This window comes from Siphateles boraxobius, unplaced genomic scaffold, assembly GCF_051911475.1.
Source record: "Siphateles boraxobius isolate OS27281-9 unplaced genomic scaffold, OSU_SipBor_1 9, whole genome shotgun sequence".
NCBI lineage: Eukaryota > Metazoa > Chordata > Actinopteri > Cypriniformes > Leuciscidae > Siphateles > Siphateles boraxobius.
In genome coordinates, this window is record NW_027509219.1 from 8,442,501 (window position 1) to 8,457,880 (window position 15,380).

General features: G+C 36.5%; 2 protein-coding genes across 2 annotated transcripts in view; both read left to right on the forward strand.

Annotated features, from left to right (window-relative positions):
* The window catches only part of LOC143732644 (L-rhamnose-binding lectin CSL2-like), a 7,162-nt gene extending 457 nt beyond the window's left edge, over window positions 1–6,705 (forward strand). Inside the window, exons 1-11 of the mRNA XM_077223922.1 lie at window positions 1–99; window positions 689–733; window positions 876–1,014; window positions 1,259–1,366; window positions 3,950–3,975; window positions 4,418–4,553; window positions 5,037–5,152; window positions 5,742–5,786; window positions 5,929–6,067; window positions 6,312–6,421; window positions 6,596–6,705. The exon at window positions 1–99 is cut by the window's left edge and continues 457 nt beyond it. Of these exons, the coding sequence (XP_077080037.1) occupies window positions 24–99; window positions 689–733; window positions 876–1,014; window positions 1,259–1,366; window positions 3,950–3,975; window positions 4,418–4,553; window positions 5,037–5,152; window positions 5,742–5,786; window positions 5,929–6,067; window positions 6,312–6,421; window positions 6,596–6,597 (942 nt within the window). The 5' untranslated portion in view covers window positions 1–23 and the 3' untranslated portion in view covers window positions 6,598–6,705. The remainder of the gene's footprint in view (window positions 100–688; window positions 734–875; window positions 1,015–1,258; window positions 1,367–3,949; window positions 3,976–4,417; window positions 4,554–5,036; window positions 5,153–5,741; window positions 5,787–5,928; window positions 6,068–6,311; window positions 6,422–6,595) is intronic.
* Window positions 6,706–9,350: 2,645 nt separating this feature from the next.
* Window positions 9,351–11,754, forward strand: LOC143732645 (L-rhamnose-binding lectin CSL3-like). Its single transcript, XM_077223923.1, has 6 exons — window positions 9,351–9,355; window positions 10,086–10,201; window positions 10,791–10,835; window positions 10,978–11,116; window positions 11,361–11,470; window positions 11,645–11,754. Coding segments are annotated over exons 1-6 (417 nt in total). The 3' UTR covers window positions 11,647–11,754.
* The last annotated feature ends 3,626 nt before the right edge of the window (window positions 11,755–15,380 follow it).

Consider the following 15,380-nt stretch of genomic DNA (forward strand, 5'->3'; position numbering starts at 1 on the left):
GTTGTGAGATTTTTGCAACACATATGGTCTTTACTGATCCCTGTGTTGGCATTTACAAGTACCTTGCAATCTCCTATTTTTGCTTCCCACCTGAAATTCGTGAGTATTTCTTAACCTGTTGCTCCTGTTTTTCCCTGTTTGAACAGAATGTACTGTTTTTGGATACTTAATTGCATGTTAATTAAATAGAATTAAATTTGCAATTAAATAGCTTATATTCAATTCAATTAACTGAACTTTATAATGCTTTTTGGCCCACTTAAGTAGGATTTAAGTACAGTTTTATATTTAATTTAATAATTTCTTCTGTTGTCTTTGAAATATGGTTAATGTTGAAAGTAAAACTGTTACAAGTGCATTTTCTTCCTTTTGTGTTGTGTGCTATAATAAAACACATACAAGTCATGCATGTGTTCTCTCTTGTGTAGTTGCCTTTAGTTTAATTAATATTTCATTATCTGCAATTAGTTTAAAAAAAATACATTTTAAGATTAAGTACACAAGTGCACATTCAGTACAGCTAAGCAACACTTCTTTTTCAGCAAATAAACAGTCTCCATTCGATATGCTTTTAAAAGGCATGATCACAGTACACACAGCACACACCATAACTCAACATGATTGTTTTACTTTACATTTACTTTTTATTTTATTTTATTGCTTTACAACATCTCTCTTTTTTCTGTAGGTTCAAGTTTGGTCTGTGAACAAGAAACTAATTACCTGAAGTGTGGTGTGTATTCTGTTGTTCCTTGACCACTTTTTTTTATGTTTCAGCTGATAATCCGGAGTTTATTTCTAAATGGTAAAAGTAATAGTTTATAATGACTTTTTTTCATCCAAGAGATTGTGAAAAGTTGAACTGTTGTTTTCAGAGGTTGGAACTGCCATACACATTCACAGCGCTAGCTATGGGCGAACTGATAGCGGGACGTGTTCTACTGGACGACCTGCTTCTCAGCTTGCCAAAACTGACTGCTACGCCTTGAATTCACAGACAGTAGTCGCTAATGGGTCAGTTTACATGCACAATGTACAAATTTCCACAGGTAATTCAGTCTTTGCCCTGATAAAAACAGACCAAACAAACAACCCAAACTATGCTCACCAAGCTGGGAGACCAGCTAAGACTAACATTTTGCCTAGTTTAAGTGTTTCCTCCCAGCAGGGTAATACAAAGATTTGAACAATAATTGAATCAAGCAATGTTTTTTTTATTCAATTTTTTATTTTATTAATTGGTATTTTTATGGTGTAGATGTGAAGGGAAAAACAGTTGCTCCATATTAGCCTCCAACGGTGTCTTCTCGGATCCATGTGTCGGCACATTCAAATACCTGTACATCTCATACTCCTGTGCATCTAAGTGTAAGTGTTACTGTACAGAGCAATGAATTTGCATACTTGAGCTAGTTTAATCTGTTGATTAGTTTTGATTTGCTTTTAGGCCTACTCATGTACTCACTCATCAGGCTAGATTAATGTTGATTTTTTTTTCTTGATGTTTTTTGATTTTTAATGTTGTTGTTTTTTTTCTTGCAGAATACGTTAGCTGTTCTTATGGATTTGGGCTCTTCAGTTGTCTATCAACATCTTTTCCACTTTTGCTGTGGTGAAGGGAGGGGAAGTTATTTTATTTAAAGATTAAGATTTGAAAAAAAAAATAATGTGCACCCATAATCCCTTATAACACTTACACACTGCTCTCTCCCACCTGGAAAAGAGGAACACATATGTGAGAATGCTATTTGTAGACTACAGCTCAGCATTCAATACCATAGTGCCCTCCTTGCTTGATGTGAAACTCCGGGCTCTGGGCTTAAACAGCTTGCTGTGCAGCTGGGTCCTGGACTTCCTGTCAAACAGACGCCAGGTGGTTAGAATAGGCAGCAACATCTCCTCATCACTGACCCTCAACACTGGAGCCCCACAGGGCTGTGTTCTCAGCCCACTCTTGTACTCCTTGTACACATATGACTGCGTGGCAACTCACAGCTCTAATTCCATCATCAAGTTTGCTGATGATACTACGGTCGTAGGTCTGATCACCGACAACGATGAAACGGCCTACAGAGAGGAGGTGCTCACTCTGACGCACTGGTGTCAGAGGAACAACCTCTCCCTCAACATCAGCAAAACCAAGGAGCTAGTGGTCGACTTCAGGAAGAACGACAGAGAACACAGCCCCATCACCATCAATGGAGCACCGGTGGAGAGAGTCAGCAGCTTCAAGTTCCTCGGTGTCCACATCACAGAGGAACTCACATGGTCCGTCCACACTGAGGCCGTCGTGAAGAAGGCTCATCAGCGCCTCTTCTTCCTGAGACGGCTGAGGAAGTTTGGAATGAACCGCCACATCCTCACACAGTTCTACACCAGCACCGTCGAGAGCATCCTGACTGGCTGCATCACTGCCTGGTATGGCAATACTACCAGCCGTAACCGCAAAGCCTTGCGAAGGGTGGTGCGCACTGCCAGCCGTATCATCGGAGGTGAGCTTCCCTCCCTCCAGGATATTTATGCCAGGCGGTGTGTGAAGAAAGCTCGGAGGATCATCAGAGACTCTAGCCACCCGAGCCATGGGCTGCTCTCACTGCTACCCTCAGGCCGGCGGTACCGCAGCATCAGGACACACACCAGCCGACTCCATGACAGCTTCTTCCCACAAGCAATTAGATTTCTAAACTCTTGATCCCTCATGATCAATAACCATAAACATTCTAACTGTCAACACAGCACAACATAACCTACTGCATTTACATAATATATATATATATATATATATATATATATATATTTGCACTTTACGAGTATCTACTCTATGTATAATTACCTCTTTTTGTATTTTTGTATACTGTTGTATATGTAAATTGTTGTATATTGTATATTGTTGTATATTGTAAACTGTTGTATATTGTACATTGTATATTATTTATTGTTCTGTTAGTGTATATGGTACTGTGAGTAATTGTGCGCACATTAGATGTGTAATCTATGTAAATCTGATGTTTGCTGTAATTGTTTTCGTCACATCGTGTCATACTGCTATGTTGCTCGGAACTGCACCTAAGAATTTCACCCACTGTTGCACTTGTGTATATGGTTGTGTGACAATAAAAGGATTTGATTTGATTTGATTGTAATATATTCTATAACAATATAAGAATTACCCATTTTGATTTAATGGTGACTCTTAAGCACAGTGTTTGTAAACACCAGCTTTATGTAATTTACCAAGTAATAAGAAATAGAAAATAAAAAGAATACATTGTTTATTTATGTGCCTCGACACTATATTATTCAATAAGTTTATTGAGTTGACCGTACTGATGCTGTTGTATGAGAGCTGAACCTAGCTGGATGATGACAAACAAATGTATTTTGCTCAATGAACCAATTTAATAATTGATGATCTTTACAACGGAATTGAATTAACACTGAACTGACTAATAGCTTATAAAGCTGGTTGAAATTCAGCCAAAATATCCTTTAACACATGTAGTGGAAATCATTCACCTCACAAACATATCTTTGATTGTCTAAGAAAAACTAATTGCTAGCTGTAAGATCCAACCTTATGAAACTTTTTTTACAAAATTGGTTAAACTGTAATTTCCTTTTTGCTTACAATACTGCCAAAAAAATCATACTGCCTCCAAATGGTAATGTTTTTGAAAGTCTAGTTTGCTCACCAAGGCTGGATTTATTTGATGTGGCAAAATATAGTAATATTTTGAAATCTAACAATTTAATATAACTCTTTTCTATTTAAGATTTAATTGATTCATGTGATGGCAAAGCTGAGTTTTAAGCATCTTTCCAATAAAGAAATCCTTGTGAGTTGGGGGGGGGGGGGTTCTCTCTCTCTCTCTCTCTCTCACTCTCTCTCTCACTCTCATATATATCTCTGTGCAAGCCTGTAACCATCTTCTGTACTCTAACTTTTTAGTTGTGGATACAGTTATTTGAAATGTGGTGAGGTATTTTTCCACATCTCACTCTCTCACTCTCTCTCTCTCTCTCTCTCTCTCTCTCTCTCTCTCTCTCTCTCTCTCTCTCTCTCTCACTCTCCTATATATCTCTGTGCAAGCCTGTAACCATCTTCTGTACTCTAACTTTTTAGTTGTGGATACAGTTATTTGATATGTGGTGAGGTATTTTTCCACATCTCACTCTCTCACTCTCTCACTCTCTCATCTCACTCTCTCTCTCTCTTTCTCTCACTCCCATATATATCTCTGTGCAAGCCTATAACCATCTTCTGTACTCTAACTTTTTAGTTGTGGATACAGTTATTTGATATGTGGTGAGGTATTTTTCCACAACTCTTATTTTGGTTCAGGAAAATGTTTATTTTGTTCCGATCACATGGATTAATTTAAGAAATGCTATTATTTTTATTTTTATCCCCATGTAGATAATGGTAAGATTCAGATAAATACTGCAAACTATGGACGTACAGATAAAATCACTTGCTCGGAAGGACGTCCATCCAGTGAGCTCCAAATCACCAAGTGCTATTTTCCAAGTGCTAATTGCTTTAAATTTAATTAGTTAATTTTTAGGTACATTTATATTCTTGATCTTCTTGGACATTCTCAGAACATTCTCGCAAGGTTCTCACAAAGTTATGAACAAACGTTCTTCCAATAATGTTAATAGAGTTAATTGCTTCATTGTTTTCTGAAGCATTTACATTTTTTTGATAAAAATCTCAAACCATGTCCAATCTCTGCCATTCTTGGGATATCAAGTAATTTCGCGAAGTTTGATATACGTGAAAGACAAGCTATATTATTTGGTATAATATTAGATTTCACAAAAGTGGAAAACTGATTCTGTGCCTAAGATTAAAACATTCAAGAGTAATAATCCCATAATGTCTTGTCTAACTTTTGCATAACACGTAAGATAAAACATTTAAAAACATTGACAGAACATTCAGAAATAATGTTTTTAAATGTTCTGCAAACATGTTTTGTTAGTTGGTATATAAATGCAATGACTAATGTAAGCCTCCTTCTTTGACATGTAAGCTGCAATGGCCTGAAAAGTTGTGAGATTTTTGCAACACATATGGTCTTTACTGATCCCTGTGTTGGCATTTACAAGTACCTTGCAATCTCCTATTTTTGCTTCCCACCTGAAATTCGTGAGTATTTCTTAACCTGTTGCTCCTGTTTTTCCCTGTTTGAACAGAATGTACTGTTTTTGGATACTTAATTGCATGTTAATTAAATAGAATTAAATTTGCAATTAAATAGCTTATATTCAATTCAATTAACTGAACTTTATAATGCTTTTTGGCCCACTTAAGTAGGATTTAAGTACAGTTTTATATTTAATTTAATAATTTCTTCTGTTGTCTTTGAAATATGGTTAATGTTGAAAGTAAAACTGTTACAAGTGCATTTTCTTCCTTTTGTGTTGTGTGCTATAATAAAACACATACAAGTCATGCATGTGTTCTCTCTTGTGTAGTTGCCTTTAGTTTAATTAATATTTCATTATCTGCAATTAGTTTAAAAAAAATACATTTTAAGATTAAGTACACAAGTGCACATTCAGTACAGCTAAGCAACACTTCTTTTTCAGCAAATAAACAGTCTCCATTCGATATGCTTTTAAAAGGCATGATCACAGTACACACAGCACACACCATAACTCAACATGATTGTTTTACTTTACATTTACTTTTTATTTTATTTTATTGCTTTACAACATCTCTCTTTTTTCTGTAGGTTCAAGTTTGGTCTGTGAACAAGAAACTAATTACCTGAAGTGTGGTGTGTATTCTGTTGTTCCTTGACCACTTTTTTTTATGTTTCAGCTGATAATCCGGAGTTTATTTCTAAATGGTAAAAGTAATAGTTTATAATGACTTTTTTTCATCCAAGAGATTGTGAAAAGTTGAACTGTTGTTTTCAGAGGTTGGAACTGCCATACACATTCACAGCGCTAGCTATGGGCGAACTGATAGCGGGACGTGTTCTACTGGACGACCTGCTTCTCAGCTTGCCAAAACTGACTGCTACGCCTTGAATTCACAGACAGTAGTCGCTAATGGGTCAGTTTACATGCACAATGTACAAATTTCCACAGGTAATTCAGTCTTTGCCCTGATAAAAACAGACCAAACAAACAACCCAAACTATGCTCACCAAGCTGGGAGACCAGCTAAGACTAACATTTTGCCTAGTTTAAGTGTTTCCTCCCAGCAGGGTAATACAAAGATTTGAACAATAATTGAATCAAGCAATGTTTTTTTTATTCAATTTTTTATTTTATTAATTGGTATTTTTATGGTGTAGATGTGAAGGGAAAAACAGTTGCTCCATATTAGCCTCCAACGGTGTCTTCTCGGATCCATGTGTCGGCACATTCAAATACCTGTACATCTCATACTCCTGTGCATCTAAGTGTAAGTGTTACTGTACAGAGCAATGAATTTGCATACTTGAGCTAGTTTAATCTGTTGATTAGTTTTGATTTGCTTTTAGGCCTACTCATGTACTCACTCATCAGGCTAGATTAATGTTGATTTTTTTTTCTTGATGTTTTTTGATTTTTAATGTTGTTGTTTTTTTTCTTGCAGAATACGTTAGCTGTTCTTATGGATTTGGGCTCTTCAGTTGTCTATCAACATCTTTTCCACTTTTGCTGTGGTGAAGGGAGGGGAAGTTATTTTATTTAAAGATTAAGATTTGAAAAAAAAAATAATGTGCACCCATAATCCCTTATAACACTTACACACTGCTCTCTCCCACCTGGAAAAGAGGAACACATATGTGAGAATGCTATTTGTAGACTACAGCTCAGCATTCAATACCATAGTGCCCTCCTTGCTTGATGTGAAACTCCAGGCTCTGGGCTTAAACAGCTTGCTGTGCAGCTGGGTCCTGGACTTCCTGTCAAACAGACGCCAGGTGGTTAGAATAGGCAGCAACATCTCCTCATCACTGACCCTCAACACTGGAGCCCCACAGGGCTGTGTTCTCAGCCCACTCTTGTACTCCTTGTACACATATGACTGCGTGGCAACTCACAGCTCTAATTCCATCATCAAGTTTGCTGATGATACTACGGTCGTAGGTCTGATCACCGACAACGATGAAACGGCCTACAGAGAGGAGGTGCTCACTCTGACGCACTGGTGTCAGAGGAACAACCTCTCCCTCAACATCAGCAAAACCAAGGAGCTAGTGGTCGACTTCAGGAAGAACGACAGAGAACACAGCCCCATCACCATCAATGGAGCACCGGTGGAGAGAGTCAGCAGCTTCAAGTTCCTCGGTGTCCACATCACAGAGGAACTCACATGGTCCGTCCACACTGAGGCCGTCGTGAAGAAGGCTCATCAGCGCCTCTTCTTCCTGAGACGGCTGAGGAAGTTTGGAATGAACCGCCACATCCTCACACAGTTCTACACCAGCACCGTCGAGAGCATCCTGACTGGCTGCATCACTGCCTGGTATGGCAATACTACCAGCCGTAACCGCAAAGCCTTGCGAAGGGTGGTGCGCACTGCCAGCCGTATCATCGGAGGTGAGCTTCCCTCCCTCCAGGATATTTATGCCAGGCGGTGTGTGAAGAAAGCTCGGAGGATCATCAGAGACTCTAGCCACCCGAGCCATGGGCTGCTCTCACTGCTACCCTCAGGCCGGCGGTACCGCAGCATCAGGACACACACCAGCCGACTCCATGACAGCTTCTTCCCACAAGCAATTAGATTTCTAAACTCTTGATCCCTCATGATCAATAACCATAAACATTCTAACTGTCAACACAGCACAACATAACCTACTGCATTTACATAATATATATATATATATATATATATATATATATTTGCACTTTACGAGTATCTACTCTATGTATAATTACCTCTTTTTGTATTTTTGTATACTGTTGTATATGTAAATTGTTGTATATTGTATATTGTTGTATATTGTAAACTGTTGTATATTGTACATTGTATATTATTTATTGTTCTGTTAGTGTATATGGTACTGTGAGTAATTGTGCGCACATTAGATGTGTAATCTATGTAAATCTGATGTTTGCTGTAATTGTTTTCGTCACATCGTGTCATACTGCTATGTTGCTCGGAACTGCACCTAAGAATTTCACCCACTGTTGCACTTGTGTATATGGTTGTGTGACAATAAAAGGATTTGATTTGATTTGATTGTAATATATTCTATAACAATATAAGAATTACCCATTTTGATTTAATGGTGACTCTTAAGCACAGTGTTTGTAAACACCAGCTTTATGTAATTTACCAAGTAATAAGAAATAGAAAATAAAAAGAATACATTGTTTATTTATGTGCCTCGACACTATATTATTCAATAAGTTTATTGAGTTGACCGTACTGATGCTGTTGTATGAGAGCTGAACCTAGCTGGATGATGACAAACAAATGTATTTTGCTCAATGAACCAATTTAATAATTGATGATCTTTACAACGGAATTGAATTAACACTGAACTGACTAATAGCTTATAAAGCTGGTTGAAATTCAGCCAAAATATCCTTTAACACATGTAGTGGAAATCATTCACCTCACAAACATATCTTTGATTGTCTAAGAAAAACTAATTGCTAGCTGTAAGATCCAACCTTATGAAACTTTTTTTACAAAATTGGTTAAACTGTAATTTCCTTTTTGCTTACAATACTGCCAAAAAAATCATACTGCCTCCAAATGGTAATGTTTTTGAAAGTCTAGTTTGCTCACCAAGGCTGGATTTATTTGATGTGGCAAAATATAGTAATATTTTGAAATCTAACAATTTAATATAACTCTTTTCTATTTAAGATTTAATTGATTCATGTGATGGCAAAGCTGAGTTTTAAGCATCTTTCCAATAAAGAAATCCTTGTGAGTTGGGGGGGGGGGGGTTCTCTCTCTCTCTCTCTCTCTCACTCTCTCTCTCACTCTCATATATATCTCTGTGCAAGCCTGTAACCATCTTCTGTACTCTAACTTTTTAGTTGTGGATACAGTTATTTGAAATGTGGTGAGGTATTTTTCCACATCTCACTCTCTCACTCTCTCACTCTCTCTCTCTCTCTCTCTCTCTCTCTCTCTCTCTCTCTCTCTCTCTCACTCTCCTATATATCTCTGTGCAAGCCTGTAACCATCTTCTGTACTCTAACTTTTTAGTTGTGGATACAGTTATTTGATATGTGGTGAGGTATTTTTCCACATCTCACTCTCTCACTCTCTCACTCTCTCATCTCACTCTCTCTCTCTCTTTCTCTCACTCCCATATATATCTCTGTGCAAGCCTATAACCATCTTCTGTACTCTAACTTTTTAGTTGTGGATACAGTTATTTGATATGTGGTGAGGTATTTTTCCACAACTCTTATTTTGGTTCAGGAAAATGTTTATTTTGTTCCGATCACATGGATTAATTTAAGAAATGCTATTATTTTTATTTTTATCCCCATGTAGATAATGGTAAGATTCAGATAAATACTGCAAACTATGGACGTACAGATAAAATCACTTGCTCGGAAGGACGTCCATCCAGTGAGCTCCAAATCACCAAGTGCTATTTTCCAAGTGCTAATTGCTTTAAATTTAATTAGTTAATTTTTAGGTACATTTATATTCTTGATCTTCTTGGACATTCTCAGAACATTCTCGCAAGGTTCTCACAAAGTTATGAACAAACGTTCTTCCAATAATGTTAATAGAGTTAATTGCTTCATTGTTTTCTGAAGCATTTACATTTTTTTGATAAAAATCTCAAACCATGTCCAATCTCTGCCATTCTTGGGATATCAAGTAATTTCGCGAAGTTTGATATACGTGAAAGACAAGCTATATTATTTGGTATAATATTAGATTTCACAAAAGTGGAAAACTGATTCTGTGCCTAAGATTAAAACATTCAAGAGTAATAATCCCATAATGTCTTGTCTAACTTTTGCATAACACGTAAGATAAAACATTTAAAAACATTGACAGAACATTCAGAAATAATGTTTTTAAATGTTCTGCAAACATGTTTTGTTAGTTGGTATATAAATGCAATGACTAATGTAAGCCTCCTTCTTTGACATGTAAGCTGCAATGGCCTGAAAAGTTGTGAGATTTTTGCAACACATATGGTCTTTACTGATCCCTGTGTTGGCATTTACAAGTACCTTGCAATCTCCTATTTTTGCTTCCCACCTGAAATTCGTGAGTATTTCTTAACCTGTTGCTCCTGTTTTTCCCTGTTTGAACAGAATGTACTGTTTTTGGATACTTAATTGCATGTTAATTAAATAGAATTAAATTTGCAATTAAATAGCTTATATTCAATTCAATTAACTGAACTTTATAATGCTTTTTGGCCCACTTAAGTAGGATTTAAGTACAGTTTTATATTTAATTTAATAATTTCTTCTGTTGTCTTTGAAATATGGTTAATGTTGAAAGTAAAACTGTTACAAGTGCATTTTCTTCCTTTTGTGTTGTGTGCTATAATAAAACACATACAAGTCATGCATGTGTTCTCTCTTGTGTAGTTGCCTTTAGTTTAATTAATATTTCATTATCTGCAATTAGTTTAAAAAAAATACATTTTAAGATTAAGTACACAAGTGCACATTCAGTACAGCTAAGCAACACTTCTTTTTCAGCAAATAAACAGTCTCCATTCGATATGCTTTTAAAAGGCATGATCACAGTACACACAGCACACACCATAACTCAACATGATTGTTTTACTTTACATTTACTTTTTATTTTATTTTATTGCTTTACAACATCTCTCTTTTTTCTGTAGGTTCAAGTTTGGTCTGTGAACAAGAAACTAATTACCTGAAGTGTGGTGTGTATTCTGTTGTTCCTTGACCACTTTTTTTTATGTTTCAGCTGATAATCCGGAGTTTATTTCTAAATGGTAAAAGTAATAGTTTATAATGACTTTTTTTCATCCAAGAGATTGTGAAAAGTTGAACTGTTGTTTTCAGAGGTTGGAACTGCCATACACATTCACAGCGCTAGCTATGGGCGAACTGATAGCGGGACGTGTTCTACTGGACGACCTGCTTCTCAGCTTGCCAAAACTGACTGCTACGCCTTGAATTCACAGACAGTAGTCGCTAATGGGTCAGTTTACATGCACAATGTACAAATTTCCACAGGTAATTCAGTCTTTGCCCTGATAAAAACAGACCAAACAAACAACCCAAACTATGCTCACCAAGCTGGGAGACCAGCTAAGACTAACATTTTGCCTAGTTTAAGTGTTTCCTCCCAGCAGGGTAATACAAAGATTTGAACAATAATTGAATCAAGCAATGTTTTTTTTATTCAATTTTTTATTTTATTAATTGGTATTTTTATGGTGTAGATGTGAAGGGAAAAACAGTTGCTCCATATTAGCCTCCAACGGTGTCTTCTCGGATCCATGTGTCGGCACATTCAAATACCTGTACATCTCATACTCCTGTGCATCTAAGTGTAAGTGTTACTGTACAGAGCAATGAATTTGCATACTTGAGCTAGTTTAATCTGTTGATTAGTTTTGATTTGCTTTTAGGCCTACTCATGTACTCACTCATCAGGCTAGATTAATGTTGATTTTTTTTTCTTGATGTTTTTTGATTTTTAATGTTGTTGTTTTTTTTCTTGCAGAATACGTTAGCTGTTCTTATGGATTTGGGCTCTTCAGTTGTCTATCAACATCTTTTCCACTTTTGCTGTGGTGAAGGGAGGGGAAGTTATTTTATTTAAAGATTAAGATTTGAAAAAAAAAATAATGTGCACCCATAATCCCTTATAACACTTACACACTGCTCTCTCCCACCTGGAAAAGAGGAACACATATGTGAGAATGCTATTTGTAGACTACAGCTCAGCATTCAATACCATAGTGCCCTCCTTGCTTGATGTGAAACTCCGGGCTCTGGGCTTAAACAGCTTGCTGTGCAGCTGGGTCCTGGACTTCCTGTCAAACAGACGCCAGGTGGTTAGAATAGGCAGCAACATCTCCTCATCACTGACCCTCAACACTGGAGCCCCACAGGGCTGTGTTCTCAGCCCACTCTTGTACTCCTTGTACACATATGACTGCGTGGCAACTCACAGCTCTAATTCCATCATCAAGTTTGCTGATGATACTACGGTCGTAGGTCTGATCACCGACAACGATGAAACGGCCTACAGAGAGGAGGTGCTCACTCTGACGCACTGGTGTCAGAGGAACAACCTCTCCCTCAACATCAGCAAAACCAAGGAGCTAGTGGTCGACTTCAGGAAGAACGACAGAGAACACAGCCCCATCACCATCAATGGAGCACCGGTGGAGAGAGTCAGCAGCTTCAAGTTCCTCGGTGTCCACATCACAGAGGAACTCACATGGTCCGTCCACACTGAGGCCGTCGTGAAGAAGGCTCATCAGCGCCTCTTCTTCCTGAGACGGCTGAGGAAGTTTGGAATGAACCGCCACATCCTCACACAGTTCTACACCAGCACCGTCGAGAGCATCCTGACTGGCTGCATCACTGCCTGGTATGGCAATACTACCAGCCGTAACCGCAAAGCCTTGCGAAGGGTGGTGCGCACTGCCAGCCGTATCATCGGAGGTGAGCTTCCCTCCCTCCAGGATATTTATGCCAGGCGGTGTGTGAAGAAAGCTCGGAGGATCATCAGAGACTCTAGCCACCCGAGCCATGGGCTGCTCTCACTGCTACCCTCAGGCCGGCGGTACCGCAGCATCAGGACACACACCAGCCGACTCCATGACAGCTTCTTCCCACAAGCAATTAGATTTCTAAACTCTTGATCCCTCATGATCAATAACCATAAACATTCTAACTGTCAACACAGCACAACATAACCTACTGCATTTACATAATATATATATATATATATATATATATATATATATATATTTGCACTTTACGAGTATCTACTCTATGTATAATTACCTCTTTTTGTATTTTTGTATACTGTTGTATATGTAAATTGTTGTATATTGTATATTGTTGTATATTGTAAACTGTTGTATATTGTACATTGTATATTATTTATTGTTCTGTTAGTGTATATGGTACTGTGAGTAATTGTGCGCACATTAGATGTGTAATCTATGTAAATCTGATGTTTGCTGTAATTGTTTTCGTCACATCGTGTCATACTGCTATGTTGCTCGGAACTGCACCTAAGAATTTCACCCACTGTTGCACTTGTGTATATGGTTGTGTGACAATAAAAGGATTTGATTTGATTTGATTGTAATATATTCTATAACAATATAAGAATTACCCATTTTGATTTAATGGTGACTCTTAAGCACAGTGTTTGTAAACACCAGCTTTATGTAATTTACCAAGTAATAAGAAATAGAAAATAAAAAGAATACATTGTTTATTTATGTGCCTCGACACTATATTATTCAATAAGTTTATTGAGTTGACCGTACTGATGCTGTTGTATGAGAGCTGAACCTAGCTGGATGATGACAAACAAATGTATTTTGCTCAATGAACCAATTTAATAATTGATGATCTTTACAACGGAATTGAATTAACACTGAACTGACTAATAGCTTATAAAGCTGGTTGAAATTCAGCCAAAATATCCTTTAACACATGTAGTGGAAATCATTCACCTCACAAACATATCTTTGATTGTCTAAGAAAAACTAATTGCTAGCTGTAAGATGCAACCTTATGAAACTTTTTATACAAAATTGGTTAAACTGTAATTTCCTTTTTGCTTACAATACTGCCAAAAAAATCATACTGCCTCCAAATGGTAATGTTTTTGAAAGTCTAGTTTGCTCACCAAGGCTGGATTTATTTGATGTGGCAAAATATAGTAATATTTTGAAATCTAACAATTTAATATAACTCTTTTCTATTTAAGATTTAATTGATTCATGTGATGGCAAAGCTGAGTTTTAAGCATCTTTCCAATAAAGAAATCCTTGTGAGTTGGGGGGGGGGGGGGGGGGGGGGGGGCAGGACATTTAAAACAATCAATGATTAAAACAATTATTTAAATTAGAAATCTTTGGTAACAAATGTCTTTAACTGTCACTTTTGACCAATGTAATGCATCAGTGTTGAATAGAAGTATTAATTTCCCTCATAATAAAAAAAATCGTACTCAATCAAACTTATGAACGGTAGTACGTATTTTCACCTGGTGGCAAAAAATATGGGACTTTTCAAACATATCATTCCAGCCACATATGTTAAACCTTGTTTAAATGTTTAACTTCTGTTAAAATGTTTAACTTCTGTTAAAATGTTTAACTTCTGTAAATGTAAATGTTTAACTTCTGTTCTGATTTATATTGACTTTCAGGTATTTTAAGAGTTTCATATCAAAGCAGAAAATATTTAACATTTAGGGCTTTGTTTGCGAGAGAACTTAAAAGTTGACTTTAACGTATCTCAAACTATTTAAATGGTAGTAACTTGAATGAGTAGTGTCCTCTCATCAATGTTAAAAAATGGCATTGCCTGCGCTTATGAATATGAAAATAAAAAAACAGCTTAATCATTACAGATTCAAACAAGAAAGCAGAGAAGTCAGAATTAGTATTTGGTGAAAATAAACTGCCAGTTTAATAACCATACAATAAAACCTGTAAATACCAATGAATTATACTAAAAAAAATATGATCGTAACAAAAAAAAGAGATTTATATTCTGTCTGATTTTTTTATCCGAAAGCCAAATCAGATCACAGAATGTTATTTAAAACACTCGACTTGCGTTATAAAGTAAGTTTGGAGCAAACACATGGTTTTAATTTCACAAATTCTCATGGTATTGATGGTGTGCTAAGCTAACATGCTACCTAGCCCTCAGAAGTGTGAATGTGTGCAGGGGAGACTGAGACTGAATGGGGCTTGTTTGCACCACAAAACAATAGAGACAATAGACTGAATGGATCCTTAGAAGATGACAATAAACATCAGTTTGCATTTTAGAGTCAAATCAAAATAAAGTCATATGACATGATTTTTAAAAGCATTTAATTAAATTCAGAGTTTTAGACTTATCTTCAGATTTTAAATATAACATGGTCAGACATGTGGCTTTAGCAGCAGTTTATTTTTTAGATTGATACAATGCCTACTTCAATATTATTTTTATGAAGATATTTCATAAAAATAAAGGTTAACAATAGAGAGTGTTTGCACAAGATCAAATTTTTACGGGAAATATTTGCATTAGTTATTTGGACTAATTTCTGAGAAATTGTTCAGGAAGTTTCTTTAACAAATAGAGAGTGTTTGCACAAGATCACCTTTTTATGGGAAATATTTGCTCTAATGCCTGAGAAATTTTTTAGGAAGTTTCTTTTTTCTTTTTAACTTTCTTTTTATAATTTTTTAACAAATTACGACAAACAA

Bases quoted from the DNA above. Each gene is read 5' to 3' on its own strand.
- LOC143732645 (XM_077223923.1), top strand. The intron at 10,202-10,790 runs GTGAGTATTTCT...TTTTTTCTGTAG, and splicing joins TTGCTTCCCACCTGAAATTC to GTTCAAGTTTGGTCTGTGAA. The intron at 11,117-11,360 runs GTCAGTTTACAT...TTTATGGTGTAG, and splicing joins CAGACAGTAGTCGCTAATGG to ATGTGAAGGGAAAAACAGTT.